The sequence below is a fragment of the Vulpes lagopus genome, chromosome 13 (genome assembly GCF_018345385.1).
Source record: "Vulpes lagopus strain Blue_001 chromosome 13, ASM1834538v1, whole genome shotgun sequence".
Lineage (NCBI taxonomy): Eukaryota > Metazoa > Chordata > Mammalia > Carnivora > Canidae > Vulpes > Vulpes lagopus.
Genome location: NC_054836.1, coordinates 13,511,276 through 13,527,336, shown reverse-complemented (window position 1 = coordinate 13,527,336; position 16,061 = coordinate 13,511,276). Strand labels below are relative to the sequence as shown.

Genomic DNA, 16,061 nt, shown 5'->3' with positions numbered 1-16,061 from the left:
TAGTGTTATATTAGTTTCAGTATGCAATATGGTGATTCAACAATTCTATACATTACTCAGGGGTCCTCATAAATATACTCTTAATCCACACCTCACCTCCCTTCTGATAACTGTCAGTTTGTTCTCTATAGATAGTTAAAAGTCTGTTTCTTGGTTTGTCTCTGTTTTTCTTTTGTTCATTTGTTTACTTTGTTAAATTTCACATGAGTGAAATCATAAGGTATTTGTCTTTCTCCTGCCTTACTTTATTTAGCATCATATTCTTTTTTTTTTTAGCATCATATTCTCTAACTCCATCCATGTTTTTGCAAACGGCAAGATTTCATTCTTTTTTTCTTATCGAGAGAGAGAGAGAGAGAGAGAGAGAGAGAGACCACGAGCAAGTGGGGGGAGGGAGAGGGGCAGAAGAGAGGAAGAGAGAGAATCTTAAGTAGGCTCCATACCCATCTGTCATGGGGTTTGATCTCACCAAGCTAAGATCATGACCTAAGCTGAAATTGAGTCAGATGCTTAACACCTGAGCCACCAGGTGCCCCATTTTTTTTCTTATTAAATATAACCATTTTGTGTGTATTTGTATATATATATACCATATTTTCTTTATCAATTCACCTATTGATGAACACGGGCTACTTACATAATTTGGCTATTGTAAATAATGCTACAGTAAGCATAGGAATACATATATCCTTTCAAATTAGTGTGTTTGTATTCTTTGGATAAATACCCAGTAACACAATTACTGGCTTAAAGAGTAATTCTATTTTTAATTTTTTAAAGAAATTATATTGCAAATGGGGGAGAATGAAGGGAAATGAAGAAAGATAAGGCTCTTAAATTTAAGACCGGAAAATTATAACATTCATAGACTGTAATAAATTATATATATACAAAGTAGTACCTGGAGCAATGACTACAAAGTCTATACAAAGACATCCACTCAAAAAAAGTACAGATAAAAACTGAATTCTAAAAAACATTCAAGTAACCCACAGGAAGACAAGAAAAGGAAAACAGAGAAATCAAAAACAGAGGGAACAGAAAACTAAAAAATAAATAAAATAAAATAAATAAAATAAAATAAAATAAAATAAAATAAAAAATAAAACTATTATATTTACCATGTTCTTTCTTGCTTCTTTTATCATCTCACTTCTGCTTGAAGACAGTTCTTTAGCCAATCTACTGGCAATAAATTTTTTAGTTTTCCTTATGAATGTCTAGATATCTCCTTTATTACTAAAGGATAATTCTGCTAGATATAGGAGTCTGTGTTGACATTTTTCTCTTAGCACTTGAAAGAAGTGCCTCCACAGTTTCTAATGAGAGCTCTATTATCCAAACTGTTTTTTCCTTACAGAGAAGGTGTAATTTTTCTCTTGCTACTTTCAACATTTTTTGTCTTTCTTTTTTTGATGGAAGATTATTTTAATTTCATTTAAATTCAATTAACATATAATGTATTATTGGTTTCAGAGGTAGTGATTCATCAGTCTTATATAATGGTCAGCGTCTTTTTTTTTTTCCTCAAAAGTTTAATTATAATGTATCTTGGCATGAATTTCTTTGGACTTATTCTATTATTCACTCAGTTTCTCAAATTTTTATGTTTATGTCTCTTGACAAATTTGGGAAATTTTCAGCCATTATGTTTTTAGCTCATTTTCAGCCCCTTCTTCTTTCTCCTCTCAGAGATACCCTGATGAAAAGAGGGTTAGATATTTTGTTACAGTCCCATAGGTCCCTGCAGCTGTATTTTTTAAGTCTACTGTTTAATTTTAGATTATTGTTAGTCTTTGTTGTTTAAAAAATTTGTTTCTGTCTTCTAGTTCACAGATTATTTCCTCTGTCCCCTCCATCTTCCTGTTGAGTCTATCCATTGAGCTTTTTTTTTTTTTTGGTTTTGTATTTTTCAAAATTTACCAAATTTACCAAAATTTCTTTTTTTTTAAGATTTTTTTTTATTCATAAGAGACACAGAAAGAGAGGCAGAGACACAGGCAAAGGGAGGAGAAGCAGGCTGCATGCAAGGAGCCCAATGGGGGACTTGATCCCGGAAATCTGGGATCAGGCCCTGAGCCAAAGGCAGATGCTCAACCGCTGAGCCACCCAGGTGTCCCAACCAAAATTTCTATTTGGTTCTTCTTTATATCTTCTATTTCTTTGGTGATATTATCTACTTTTTCATTTGTTAAGCATTTTTATAACTGCTTATTGAAGCACTTTTTATCATACCAATTTAGGATTTTGTCACAAATACATAAGACCTCTGTCATCTCAGTGTTGATATCTATTGGCTTTTATCATTCAATTTGAGATCTTCCCGGTTCTTGGTATGACAAGTGATCCTGAACATGTTCATATTATGAGTCTTGGGACCTTAAACCTTCTGTGTTTTCACTGGCTTTCTATGACAGTCCTAACAGGGGAAGGGAAGGAGTAGGGAGCACCACTTCATTACTGTCAAGTGGAAGAAGTCCACTTTTCCCAGTTGGCCTCCCTTGACATTTGAATGTGGGGAGTCCTCATAACTGCTGGGTGAAGGTGGGAGTCCAGGCTTTCTACATGGTTTCCATTGACAATGCACTGGGAGTAGCCTTATTACTGTTGGGTGATGTTGAAAGTCATAAGTCTCTAATAGGTCTCTTCTGACACAATCTCAGGATGGCAGGGAAATGACCCCTCATTACTGCTGGGTAGGTATGGAAGTCCAAACTTTTCATTTGGGAAGATTTTTCAATGGGAAGATAAGGTTCACAACCAGCAGGGAAGGAAAAGGTCCCAGTTCTCTGCTTGGCTTTCTCTGATACCATTCTAATGGTGGTGGTGGAACAGTCTATTACCATCTTATGAAGAGGGAATTCTAAATTCCCCATCTAGCCTTTTCTGGCCTGGATGGGGGGTGGTACCAACTTCTTCAGTACATCTGGGTAAGGTAGAGCAGGGACTGTCTAAAAGTCTTCCACCTTGGGGCACCTGGATGGTGCAGTCAGTTAAGCATCTGACTCTTGATTTCAGTTCAGGTCGTGATCTTGGGGTCCTGACACTGAGCCCTGAGTCAGGCTCTGCACTCAGTCTGGAGTCTCCTTGAGATTCTCTCTCCCTCTCTCTCTGGACCTCCTGCTCATGCTCACTCGCTCTCTCTCTAAACTAAATAAATCTTTAACAAAAATTAAAAAGAAAAGTCTTCTGCCTTGTTTTCTGTACCTGCTGATATTTATAGGCTACTAGTTTATCCAGTCTTGGACATACAAGGCAATCAGAAAATTCAAAGAACCCACCACATCATTCCTAAAGTCTTAAAGTCCTTAGACAGTCTCCCTTCTTCTACCTTTGGGAGTCTTGTTTTATTTGTTTTATATAATAACATCCAGGGTTTTAGATATACTTAGTAAGAGAAATAGGGGAAAGTATGGCCCCTTCATCTTTAGAAAGTCTCCTAAATTTCTTTTTTATAGCTAACTCATTCATCTCTAAAGTGGATGATAAAGGAAATAATACTGTATTTATCCCTATCAAACCTGTACACAGGCAACTAATTTATTAGAGAACTAAAACATAAAAAAGTAATAGTTCAATTTTTAAAACTCTATGGGACTGGACATAGCCTTAATTTCAAGGTAAACCAAAAGTGTAATATGGTAATCAAATGTCATTGTAATTTTAAGTTCTGAACTAACACTGAGTTCACCTCTCTGAAGCACTTCACTCAGCCCAGAGTATCAGATTTTAAGAGCAATACTAATAAACCAGTGATTAAAAAAAAATAAGATAGTGATGGTTTCAGAGCATTGAAGGAGCAAGAGATACATTACCTAGAAAAAAGAAGGACTGAGGATAAAGGGTTATATAATAGCAATTATTAGTATTTATTAAGCTCAAAACTGGAAAAAGTGGCAGGAAACAGAACAAAAGCAGTCAGATAGGTTGGCTTTATTTATGTAGGATTTTTCTAGCAATATAAACTGCCCCAAAATGTGATGAACTGCTTTACTATCCTAAGTTCCCACGCATCAGAAGTATTAAAACAAAGACTGTACATCCACTAGTTACAAATATAGTTGAGTGGATTGCCTCAGGAGAGAGCCTAGAGTAGTTTTTAATCTGTGATTTGTGGAGCTATCTGAAGAGGCACTATGGATTATAGGGTGAGGTACAACTGCTGCTGAACACATAAAATGCCCAATTTCCCCAAATTGCTTCAATAAGACATTCCATTTACATACTCAACGTCTACAGCTGCTTTTATTAGGACAGGTGCAGATGGGGGGGAGAGAAGGATGGTACTTAAAAAAAAAATCCAAAAATTAGTGAAGATATGAACCGAGGCCTCTTTGAATTCTACATTCTTTGATTAGTTTGTGGTTCTCAGCTATATTCCAGGAAACTAAGATCATCATTTTATTGAGCGATAACTCCAAACAAGATTAATGTATGTCATTTGAAAAGCTTCCTTCTCTTCAATAATGGGATTTTTAAAATGAATCAATAAATGTTTCAGTTTTCCACTTTACCTGTGTCAGTAGAGCCTATTTTGTGCCTGGAGGTGAATTTTATCTTTCTCTGAAAGATTTCATATTTAAACTAAATGCCCTTTATATTTAAAAAATAAAAAGTAGCTATAGAAAAGTAAATCTCACAAACACACAAAGTTATACATTTTAAATCTATAATTCTATAAAGAGAAACTTTGGAAAAATTAGCTGTTATATACTAAATTTTAGGTGAACACACCATCAAAATAATAACTTCTCCATAAGTAAAAACAATTTGTTACATATTAAAATACTAAAATAATATGAAGTCTGTAAATGCCTGAGTCTTTAAAATACTTCAACCCAAAAGCTAAAGATCATTTCATGACTCATACCTATACTAATCACAGTGACCACATTAGTCAATCTACAGGAACTTTTTTTAAAAGCACAAATTATTAATTTTACTTAGCTTAAAAAATTAACACAAATTTCAACGTATCATCATTCTGTCTTAGTCATTGTAGTGGAATTCTTATCCATAAATCAACTAGGGATTCTATTTTCAACGAGTAGTTCACTGGTTTCTTAGAAATGACACTCATTGTTAAGTAATTCTAAAGGTCTATCATCTAGATTTTGCTGAGGCAGGACTCAGAAGAGGGCAGGGCAGGCTGGTGTGCAGGAGGGATCCATGTATGTGGTCATGAGTCTGCTCAATCACTTAGCATGGGTATCTCAGCATGGCCTTTTTTCTGCTGATAGTTGCTTATGTATTTTGTGAATCATATGCTAAATGTATACTGAATCAAGAGAATTGAGGTATTATGATAAAATAGTTGTGAACATCAAGTTCTACTATGTTGCATGTGTTTTTTAGTCAAGTATTATTTATAACTTTATATGTAAAATTTTAAAGTATTATCACCACACAATATAATAACCCAAACAATATCTCAAAATAGTCTCCTATCCTTTGCTTCTATAGAAACTTATTTTCTTATAAAAGGTAACACAAATGGCAGAAAATTTAGGAAATACAGGACAGCAAAAATAACTTTTTAAATGCAAAATAACAAACTTTTAACAGAAAAGCAAACTTTTAACAGAAAAGTGATTTTATGGACCCCATTTTAAATTGCAAAGGAATGATTGAATCCAGATTTTATTTTCCCATGGAATTAATTTCAACCCTTTATTATAGGCACACAAGACTACTCAACTGATTTAAACACTTAGGAGTAAAACTTGAGGCTTTCAGCATCAAAAACCACATAAAAGAATTATCCTTTAGCTTAAATTTGAAATTCTCACAAGTTATCTGATCAAAGCAGATTACTTATTTCAAACTATACCATTAAGAAAGTAAAGATAATAAAAACTTGAGTGAAAACAGCTGATGATCAAGTTTCCTTCAGGAAGATAATGGAATTAATGTAATAAAGTTATCTACTTATTACTAAGAGTTATGCTATATAATGTTTCTTGGTGTTATCATCTCTATTTTACAGGTATTTTAAATGTAAACATATTTTATAATTCTGAGAGACCACAGTTCCCATCTTACCTTTTAAATTTTAAGAGATTTATCTTTCTAATGTAAATATATTTACTGATTTATTTTAAAACCATACTTGAGCATATTTCCCACATACCTCTTTTAACTATTTATGGCAGAAAACCTTTTCAAAGATTCCAAAGTTTAATGAAATAGAGGTTAAGCAAACAAACTTAATGCCTGCATGCTTCTTTGTAAGTTGGTCAAAATACCATCTAGTAGCCTCTGAAGATGAGCTACCTTTTAATTGAAGCTTTTATTTTAATTACTTACGGAAAGTGACTCTGCTCCCTGTATGTGACACTTAATGCACTCAACACTTTTAATGCACCCTGGAAACAGGCATAAATAGGAGAACAGAAATTCATTTCCAGGGACAAAGCATAGGTCAAAAGATTAGGCATTCTAAAATCAGTTTTATGTTTCTCAAGATGCAATATGGTTATTATCTAAAAGCACATCAAACTGTATGGATTCTAAAATTTCAAGCTTATAAAAAAGAAAGCTGTTGTGAAAATAAACTTATATTAATTCTGTTACCTTTTAGCCGGTGACTTAGAATCTGTTCCAAAATAGCTGCAAAATTGTTAAATTCAGGAGAAGAATCGTCAATTGTCTCAAAGCAGGACCGATCAATTAGAGTCTTCACAGAAAACCTGTGAAAAAAAAGAGAGTTGATTCATTCACCTAGGCAGGAAAAATGGAAAGGAAGCAATTTAGGGAAGTATTACAAAAAATAATCTTAAGTATTATATATATTGAAAACTATTCAAATTTACTCTGTGAATAGAAAATTTTACATAAAAATCAGGATTTCAGTTATATATTTACTGTCTATTGAACACAATAAGACTGAGTAGCTCACTATTTTCACAGCATTAAAATCAGAATTTAAAAAATGACCTTAATTATGAATTCTAAAAACTCAAAAGCTACAATACTGCATATAAGAAATTTAAGTGTCAGACCTAAATGCTTTTAAGAGTTTTAGAGTACAAAATTGAATGAAACAGGATGCAAGTAGTGCAGATCCAAAGTTTTTATGAGCTTTATAAATAGGAATAATTACAAATCTATAATGTGTGTTATATTTTTCCTTATCAGGATGTCCTTTGTCTCTATTTTTGACTGTCATAATCAGTGCATTTTCCAAGACTTAGCTCAAATGCCACCTCTTCAATGAAGAATTATCCTCTTGCATATTCTTAGCACAAGCATTTTGTTCGTATGGCCCTTTAAGAGACAATTATAGTTTATCTTACTGCTGTTATCTATAGTATCTACCTTACTAGAATATAAATTCCTTCAGTGCAGAAACATGTAAGTAAGGACAATCTATGAGGAAGGAAGCAATGGGGAGGCCTATGAAAGCTGTTAAATAATTAGAAAATGTAAACTATGAGGGAGGAAAAGGAGTACAAATCATTCCCTAGGTCTTAGGCTGGTTGGTTATACTATTCATAAGGACAGAAAATATAGGAGGTAAGTATAAAGGGTAACATAAAGACATTTGTTTGTATGATTACATCCAAAAACCCTACCCTAAAAACTCTTCACCACCGATTATAATATATAGGGGAATGAAAACAGTAAAACATTTATATAGTACACTATAATTTAAAACATTAGAGCTATTGAGAATTTAAGTGTTTTCTTTGTAAAAAAAAAAAAAATTACCAACAGTAGTTTGAATAGCGCTTGCATTCTTAGTGTACAACTTAAAATATGGACTGAGCGTACTTTCTATTCCTTAGCAAATTATTCCTTTCTAAGTTTGGATCAGTTTACAACATTTTACCCCTTGCAGTTTCAAATATGAAAATCTCTGAGAGGCCCTAGAACGTGAAGTGGCTTGCCAGTACTTCTCCCAGAAGCTGGTTTTTGTCATAACCACTCTGTTCATTTATATCAATTCATTTACCTTCACTAAGTTCCTCTGGCTGCGTACCTAATTCCCTGGAATAGCAGCAGTGTCAGTATTCCCATGATTATTTCTTTTCTTTTCTTTTCTTTTAAGATTTATTGATTTATTTGAGAGAGAGAGAAAGAGCTCCAGCAGGAGGGCAGAGGAAGAGGGAGAAAGAATCTCAAGGAGACTTCACAGGGCTTCATTTCAGGACCCTGAAATCACAACCTGAACCAAACGAGAGTTGGATGTTTAACCAACTGTGCCACCCAAGTGCCCTCGTGATTAACTATTTCTTCTATAATTCCTTTTAAGTTTAATTCAAATTTTTTTCCCATGTTAGCACTTTATGTGTCTTTGTCACATTTTCATCTTTGTTGGTCAATTCACTCTTTAAATTATCCATTTTGTAAAACAGCATGTGGGTTTAACACCAGGACATAAGGAAGCAACACAACTATAGGTTTTCATTTCTGTGCAGGAACTAATAGCACTTGAATAGTGACCAATGCTGGGCAGATTTAGAAAGAAGTAATATGACAGCTCACTGATAATGATGTGCATTTGTTATTAACACAATGGTTTGCAGACTAAGGTGCCAGCAACAAAGTTTCATTTTATGCAATTACTCATAGTTAATACACCACAGTAGTCAAAGCAGAAGTGTGTTAGTATAGACCTGATAGTAACTAAGTTGTGGTAACTGATAGTACATATTTGAACAGTACAAAGTAAAGACTGCCCCATTTATTAATCACAAACAATTCATTACATGTTAGCATAAATAATGTATTTTTATAAAATGCATCTTTTCCAAAACAACAAAAAATCAGCAAGAACAGTACTGTTGTACCTCTATGCAAATATCTTTAATGTTATATTGAATAGAATATAATAAATCCCCATATCTGCTTCTGTATCAATCAGTTTTAATATTATACACCGTGTAGCTTCTGAAAAACCTACTGTACACTTGTTAAAGAATGGGAACAAAAAGGCAAATAATGTCTTAGAATTGTTAAGAAAATAACTGGCCGTTTGGACCTCTGAAAGGACAAGGGTCCAAAAGCACACTTTGAAAACCACTACTCTAAGGCACTTTTTGTATGTAATGAAATAACTTTTCTCTTATGTAACTAGAGTGGTAGTAATTATATATTTTTCAGAGCATTAAGAAAATAATTATTCAAATAATTTTCAGTCTTCTCTGATAGGACAATAACCTAGACTGAGGTGGATTAACGTTCAGTGCATAATACTATCTATAACTACAAATGGGACTCATAGGTGGAAGCCATCATGTACAGAAAAAATAAGAAAAGCTAAGAAGTAACATTGATGAAGTGGTCTCTTGTACCTATTAGATAAACATCAGATGTAATGCATGAGTAAATGAACAGAAACAAAAAAAAAAAAAAAGATAAACAGATACACCAGATTGAAAGGGATTTGAAAACTTGTTTTTCTTCCTATGTCCATCTCATTGAAAATACATGAGAAAAATGCTGTCAATCGTTAGCAAACTTTTAGTAAGTATAATGTTCTCATTCAGTATGAGATTGAAAAATGAAGTGTTCCTAAAATGAATAAACAAACCCCCTAGTTTGGTTTTTAACCTAAATAAAAGGAAACTTTGGAACTAAATAAAAGGAAACTTTGGAACATTTAAATGTTTACCTCTAATCTTTATTAGGTAGAATGGAATAGGAAGTCTGACTGACAAACATTCATAGCAGAAGTAATCTACTGCTTTAAAAATTATGGCATTTAAGATACTAATGCACAGCAGTGAAATGAATTGAAAATTTTACTTAAAGATAAAAACAATACAGTACTTACTAGATCAAAAAGAGCTATGCTTGAATATTCTATTTCTACCATAACAATCTGGTAAGATTTCAGTCACTATTGTCCTCCAGGAATAATACAAAATTTCCTAACAATTTATCTACATTGTAAAATAGAACAGGAAGAAAGGCCATGGATATTAATACATGTATTTTTGTAGCACCAAGAACATCAGTTGTCAATCAAGTACATGAATCTTTTTATCATGTTTTTTTTTTTTTTAATTTTTATTTATTTTTGATAGTCACAGAGAGAGAGAGAGACAGAGACACAGGCAGAGGGAGAAGCAGGCTCCATGCACCGGGAGCCCGACATGGGATTCGATCCCGGGTCTCCAGGATCGCGCCCTGGGCCAAAGGCAGGCGCCAAACCGCTGCGCCACCCAGGGATCCCTCTTTTTATCATGTTATCAGCAGTTTCTATTCCTATAGAAGATACTAGTTGCATGACAAAAACCTAGAATGGTGAATCTCAGAGCACTAAATCACTTTTAATCCAACACTTGAATAAAAATAAAAACTAAAATAAAAACAAAGCCCAAATATCCTAAAGCATACCTTTAGACTTATGTTCTGTTTTTTCCAAGCATAAAGATACTTAAGGGTAGGAAAGCATTTTAAATATTCTATTACATCAAGGTTGATAATGAAAAAAAAAAAAAGAAAGTTTCCTGCCTTTGCTTCATCATTTATAGCCTATTCTCCTCCTACCAACACAAATCAAAATTTCAGAAGGTAACTTGGTTCCTTAGAATCCATGTTTTACTTTAGCTAGCCAAGTCTTCCCACTCAACACTTACTTCTCTAGAATCATGTAGCTAGCTCCATTATGCCAAAATAATGAGAATCTTTTCCTCCATAACACAGTAACTAGCTAAGATGTGCTATAAAAACCAAACCTGTAAAAAGAATTTCAATACATCTAAAAAAGTATCACACAGATGCTGAGCTATTTCCTGATAATGATGACATTAATATTAGTCATCTATTTCTTGAAGAGGACTGACTTTAAAATAATGAAATGACAATTTGATGAATTGTCTAAAAATACCAAATCAAGTCTAAGTAACAACGTTTACATAAGAATTAAAAACCCAAAAATGTACATAAAAGGGTCATATAATTAAGCACAGTTTTTTTTTTTAAGCACAGTTTTTAAAATATCTCTGTCTAAAAAGATTCTCTTTTCCACTTTCAATGCCCAAAGAAAATTTTTGTTAGGTCAGAAATAGGAAAGAATGATTGTGAATAAAATCTTCAAACCTAAGAAAGCACAAACTATCATTTCTCTCTTTGGCAACATACTGAGAAAAATAAGATAGTTACCAAAACTGTTTTAAAAATGTTCATTACAAAAAAATTTTTTTTTCATTACACTATATTGAATTCTTTCCATGAGTCATAGATTTGTAACATAATTTTAACTATAATTAAAAAGTAAAAATGTGATACCAAAATAAAAAAATATTACTCATTAATTTCTACATTATTGGAAAGAAACCTTAAAAATTGGAAATTCACCTTTAATACTTAAGGCACTACATTAGTAATATATACATATATATTCACATATATGCAGTGTTCAAGTAGGAAAAAAATATGTCCCATCCCCTTACAATAATCAAAATACTTCAAAAAACATAAATTTCAGGGCACCTGGGTAGCTTAGTCAGTTGAATGTCCAACTCTTGTTTTGGGCTCAGGTCATATCTCAAGAGTTGTAAGATGGAGCTTCCCATCAGGCTCTGCCTTGGGTGTGGAGCCTGCTTAGGATTCTCTCTCTTCTTTTCCCTCTGTCCGCCCCCCCCGCCCCTCTCCCTCTTAAAAACAAACAAAACCCCATAAATTTCATACAGAACAGATTTTCTTACCTATACCATTATATGTCTTTACCACAGAATTATATCTGAAGATAACCAAAGCACATAGAAGCATCACATTTCAAAACTAAAAGGACTTCAGAAAAGTCACTCATAAGTGATATTTTTAAGTAGAATATATGTATCCAAATCCTGAGATAGAATTCTTTCCACTATTTCACACCAAAATTACAGAATTCTTTTTTTTTTTTTTTTTTTTTTTTTTTAGAATTCTTTATAATGTTTATTACTGCTAGTTGTCTTTCCCAAGGGAAAGGTAACTATCTTCTGCATATTAATATAAATCAGTGATTAAATAGTCAACACAGAGATGTCTACTGGGAAACAGGATACAATTTACCTCGAATAAAATGTAAATCACTATGGGTAATAGCTTATTTCCTTTCTCACATTTTACCAGGAACTCAAAAAATCTTTTAGAATCAGCAATTTGCCTTCTTTTTTTAAGTATTATGTAAAATAAGAATTCTCCAAAATCATGTGTATCCCACTTTTCCTATAATTTTAATATTTTTACAATAAGAATTTTTTATATATACCTTTTTACTAGGAGTCTGCACACTACTACCACAAGCCAAATCCAACCTGTTGCCAGTTTTTATAAATAAAGTTTTATTGGAACACAGGGATTAAAAAGTCCCAATCATTTTCTCTGGAATGTATAGCCTAAGATTCTCTCTCTTATTATAGTGTTTACTATTTCTAAAAATTTTACTCAATGTAAAAATTAAAAGGAGAGAGAAAATTGTATTTTAAAATATTTTCCCACCTGCGCTGACAAAATTCCTTTTAAAGAGAATTTGTAATTTAGGTACTTTAAGGATGAGATACTATATAATTAACATCTTGTATTGCTATATAAGCAGATTGATGACAACAGATTGCCCAACATGAAAAATAACATTAGACACACACAATCTTAAAAAAAAAAAAAAAAACTAAGGATAAAACAAAATTTTCCAAAAAAACCCCAAACCAATCTAAAATTAGAAAGCTATCAAACCAAGAAAACTTCCCATCTTAATATAAATAGCTCATTAAATCTCTTATATGAAAGAACTCCTAATTAAAATCATATTAATAAAGAATACTTTATACCCTTGGACCACATATCCTTTTGGAATCTAACCGCTCTTTATCCAATGACAAACAAAAATATTCAAGTAACATATTTTAACATAGGTTAACTATCTAGCTATTCATGGCAGCAGTACAGCAATAGGAAGAACAAGGGCTTTAATATCAGCCCCTGGACTCAAACCTGGCTCTGCTATTAGCTGTTTCTGTCAAGACAATTAACTTCTCTGAACCTCAGTTTTGTCAGTAATCAATTACTAAGTTATTGTGAAGATTAAAAGAGATATATAAAGTATTTAATACAGTTTCAACTTACACAAAAATTACTAAATGTTAGCACACATCCACTTTCTTTTTGGAGCATCAGCGTTTCTCTAAGTAACATCTAAGCATAGAAAAAATGCAGAATTTTCAAGTGTGTGTAAATTGATTTTTTCTGATGCTATGGCTCAAATACAAACACATATACCCACACATGATTTACTACCAGTTCTTATGTATCCACAGACACTGAAGGAAGCACATAAGAGGAAAGTATAGTTTTAAAATCAGATATATTTGGGTTTGAATTCTAGCAATATTAGGCTTAACTATAAAACAAATCTGATTGAAACAGAAATTGCTTCAATTAAAGAATTTTCATTACTAGTCATAAATGCTCATCTAGTATTTTTTCTCCAAAAAAGGATATTCTGCATGCATGACATAATGTATTTTCCTCAGATGTTAAGTACAGATGTTTTGTTTTATAAATTATTAAAATTTTAATTTATATTTTTAATATTAATTTTGAGACTATATCTGGAATACCAAAGAACTCAAGTGTACACTTTGGATATATGGGAATACTGTTATCCTCTTCAAAGGACAATCACCATCACTGGAAAAAAAGGCAATGTCCTTTTATCTAATGAAAAAAAATGTGCATTTTCTATCTTTGAGATGACATTTCAAAATAGTATGCATTTTATACTTTTTACCTATTTTCGTGAAATAGCTTCTGTAAAATTGAATATTAAGGTACACTCCATAAGGAAAGAACAAAAAATATATTTGGTTAGTTCAGTCTCACCTTTTCTTAAACTATTATTCAAACACTAGAAAGATGAATTTTTTTCCATTTCCACATTAAATTTTAATTAGAGTAGTAATTCCATTCAAAAGAAAGCAAATTCTACTGCTGAAGCTATTACATGTTGAAACTCTACTAATCATTAGAGATTAATCATTAGGGTGACTTTTAAAAAATAAATGATGATGATTCTTCAATTCAACCTTCAATTTTATTTTGAAAATGTCCATTGCACTGATATTATTCTTTACTAAATATAATTACCTCAGTTGATAAACATGCCTACTATGTGCTAAATGCTGGAAATAACTAGATGCTAAATAAACTATGATTCCAATATTTGAGAAATTCACATTCTAGTAAAAGACAAAAAGATAATCAGATTAAAGCATAACTGGTGCTATAGTTATTTTTATAACCTATTCCAGAAAAGACTTAAGATTGCTTATGGGGGCATATAAAATACCATCAGTTGGCTGCATAAATTAAAACTGGGGAGGAAGGGACGCCTGGGTGGTTCAGTGGTTGAGCATCTGCCTTCAGCTCAGAGTGATCCTGGGGTCCTGGAATAGAGTCCCAAATCTGGCTCCCCACAGGGAGCCTGCTTCTCCCTCTGCCTCTAGAGGTCTTTGCCTCTCTCCATGTGACTCTCATGAATAAAAAAAAAAAAAATCTTAAAAAAAAAAAACTAGAGAGGAAGATGAAAAATGTAGGAATAGACTAAGGTGGATGAAGTAAATGGTGGTAGACCAGTGCTCCCACAGAGTACAGCTAGAAAAACTAGGGAAGGGGGAGGAACTACAGAAATCATATGTTTGAAGCCTGCGGACAGTGGCTAAAACATTAAGCATCAGAGCAGTTAAGACTCCAGAAAGAGTAAAGCTCAAAAATAGGTTGACTACTATAGCTGCTTTGACCCAGGAGTGTCTGTCAATTCTGAGTATGGCAGGGTCTAATTCCCACAGAAGAGTGCTAGTGGGGAACAGAAAAACTAGGAAAGCTTTTGAAGGAATTCTGGGAAGGCCACAAACACTTTGTCAGCAGAAGACTAAAATCCTAATCAGAAAGCCTCTGATTAACACAATAAAGCACTTCGTAGTTCCAGAAGACAAATCATAGTTTAAGAGTAGCAGAGAAAGAGTGCTAAAAAATATACCAAGCCTAGTAGGTTCAAAACCCTACTATGTGCTAAATGCTGGAAATAAACTACTTACCAGAGTTGAAACCCAGCCTGGATTCAGCACCATTCCCTGACTGAATGAAGGCGATCAGCTACCACTCTATCTTTCCAGAAGAGATAACATTAGTAAGGAAAGTAAGCACTATGCTATATTATGAGCCATGAGCACTAATAAGCTCTTGGCCACATTTTCTTCAAATTGATGGGTGCAGTCTACCTGTGGTCTTTTTCTACTGTATGTTATGTTCTGATGAATACTTCTGACATGATGGTTGATAAAATGGTAAGTATAATAGCACTCAAAGAACAACAAAAGTGCTGAAAAATTTAATACACACCATCTGGTATTCAGTAAAAAGAAATGTATATATGCCAAAAAACAAGACTACATGACAAAGAAAGGAAGAGAGAAAACACAATAAAAAGAGAAGAGATGTAAAATGATCCAAATATTCTAAATTAGTGATCAGAACTTTTAGATAACTGATTAATAGGATCTATGGAAGACAGGAAAAGATGGATATAGATTAAAAGATATGTATTTTTATATGAGGATTAGAGAAATTAAAATTCAAAACTATCTGAAATTAAAAACTCATTTAATTCACTCAGTAGATGAGAAACAGAAGATTCATGAAAAGAAGTCATACAAAATATGCAAACTGAAGTAAAGAGAGAATAAAGAAGATACAGAAAAGAAAGAATGTAAGTCAAGTAGAATCTGATAAAATTTAACATACATGAAACTGGGGAGTGTAAAAGTAGCCAAAATTTTTCCAAACCTGATGGAAGAACAATGGTAAGGGTAAATATGCGGGTAAATGCAAATGGGTATTGCCTAAATATCAAGAATAAAATATAGCAATAAAAGAATTTTGTGCAACTTAAAATATATGTGTAAATATATATAAAAAATATAAAGTCCATATATGTAGACTTAAAATGTCCAGGATAAGAAGGAATAAATAGTTCTAACATTACTTGAGAAGCAGTGAGAGTTAAATTTATATTACACTGTGATAAATTAAGAGTAACTGTCAAAAGGATAGGAATCCAACATGTACAC

The 16,061-nt window shown here is 32.7% G+C and overlaps 1 protein-coding gene across 5 annotated transcripts in view; it reads right to left on the bottom strand.

Moving 5' to 3' along the window:
* The window catches only part of RUNDC3B (RUN domain containing 3B), a 297,797-nt gene that overhangs the window by 115,347 nt on the left and 166,389 nt on the right, over nt 1–16,061 (bottom strand). For all 5 annotated transcript variants that reach the window (XM_041728228.1, XM_041728231.1, XM_041728232.1 and 2 more), the window contains one exon: nt 6,574–6,689. In XM_041728228.1, coding sequence (XP_041584162.1) covers nt 6,574–6,689 — 116 coding nt within the window. The remainder of the gene's footprint in view (nt 1–6,573; nt 6,690–16,061) is intronic.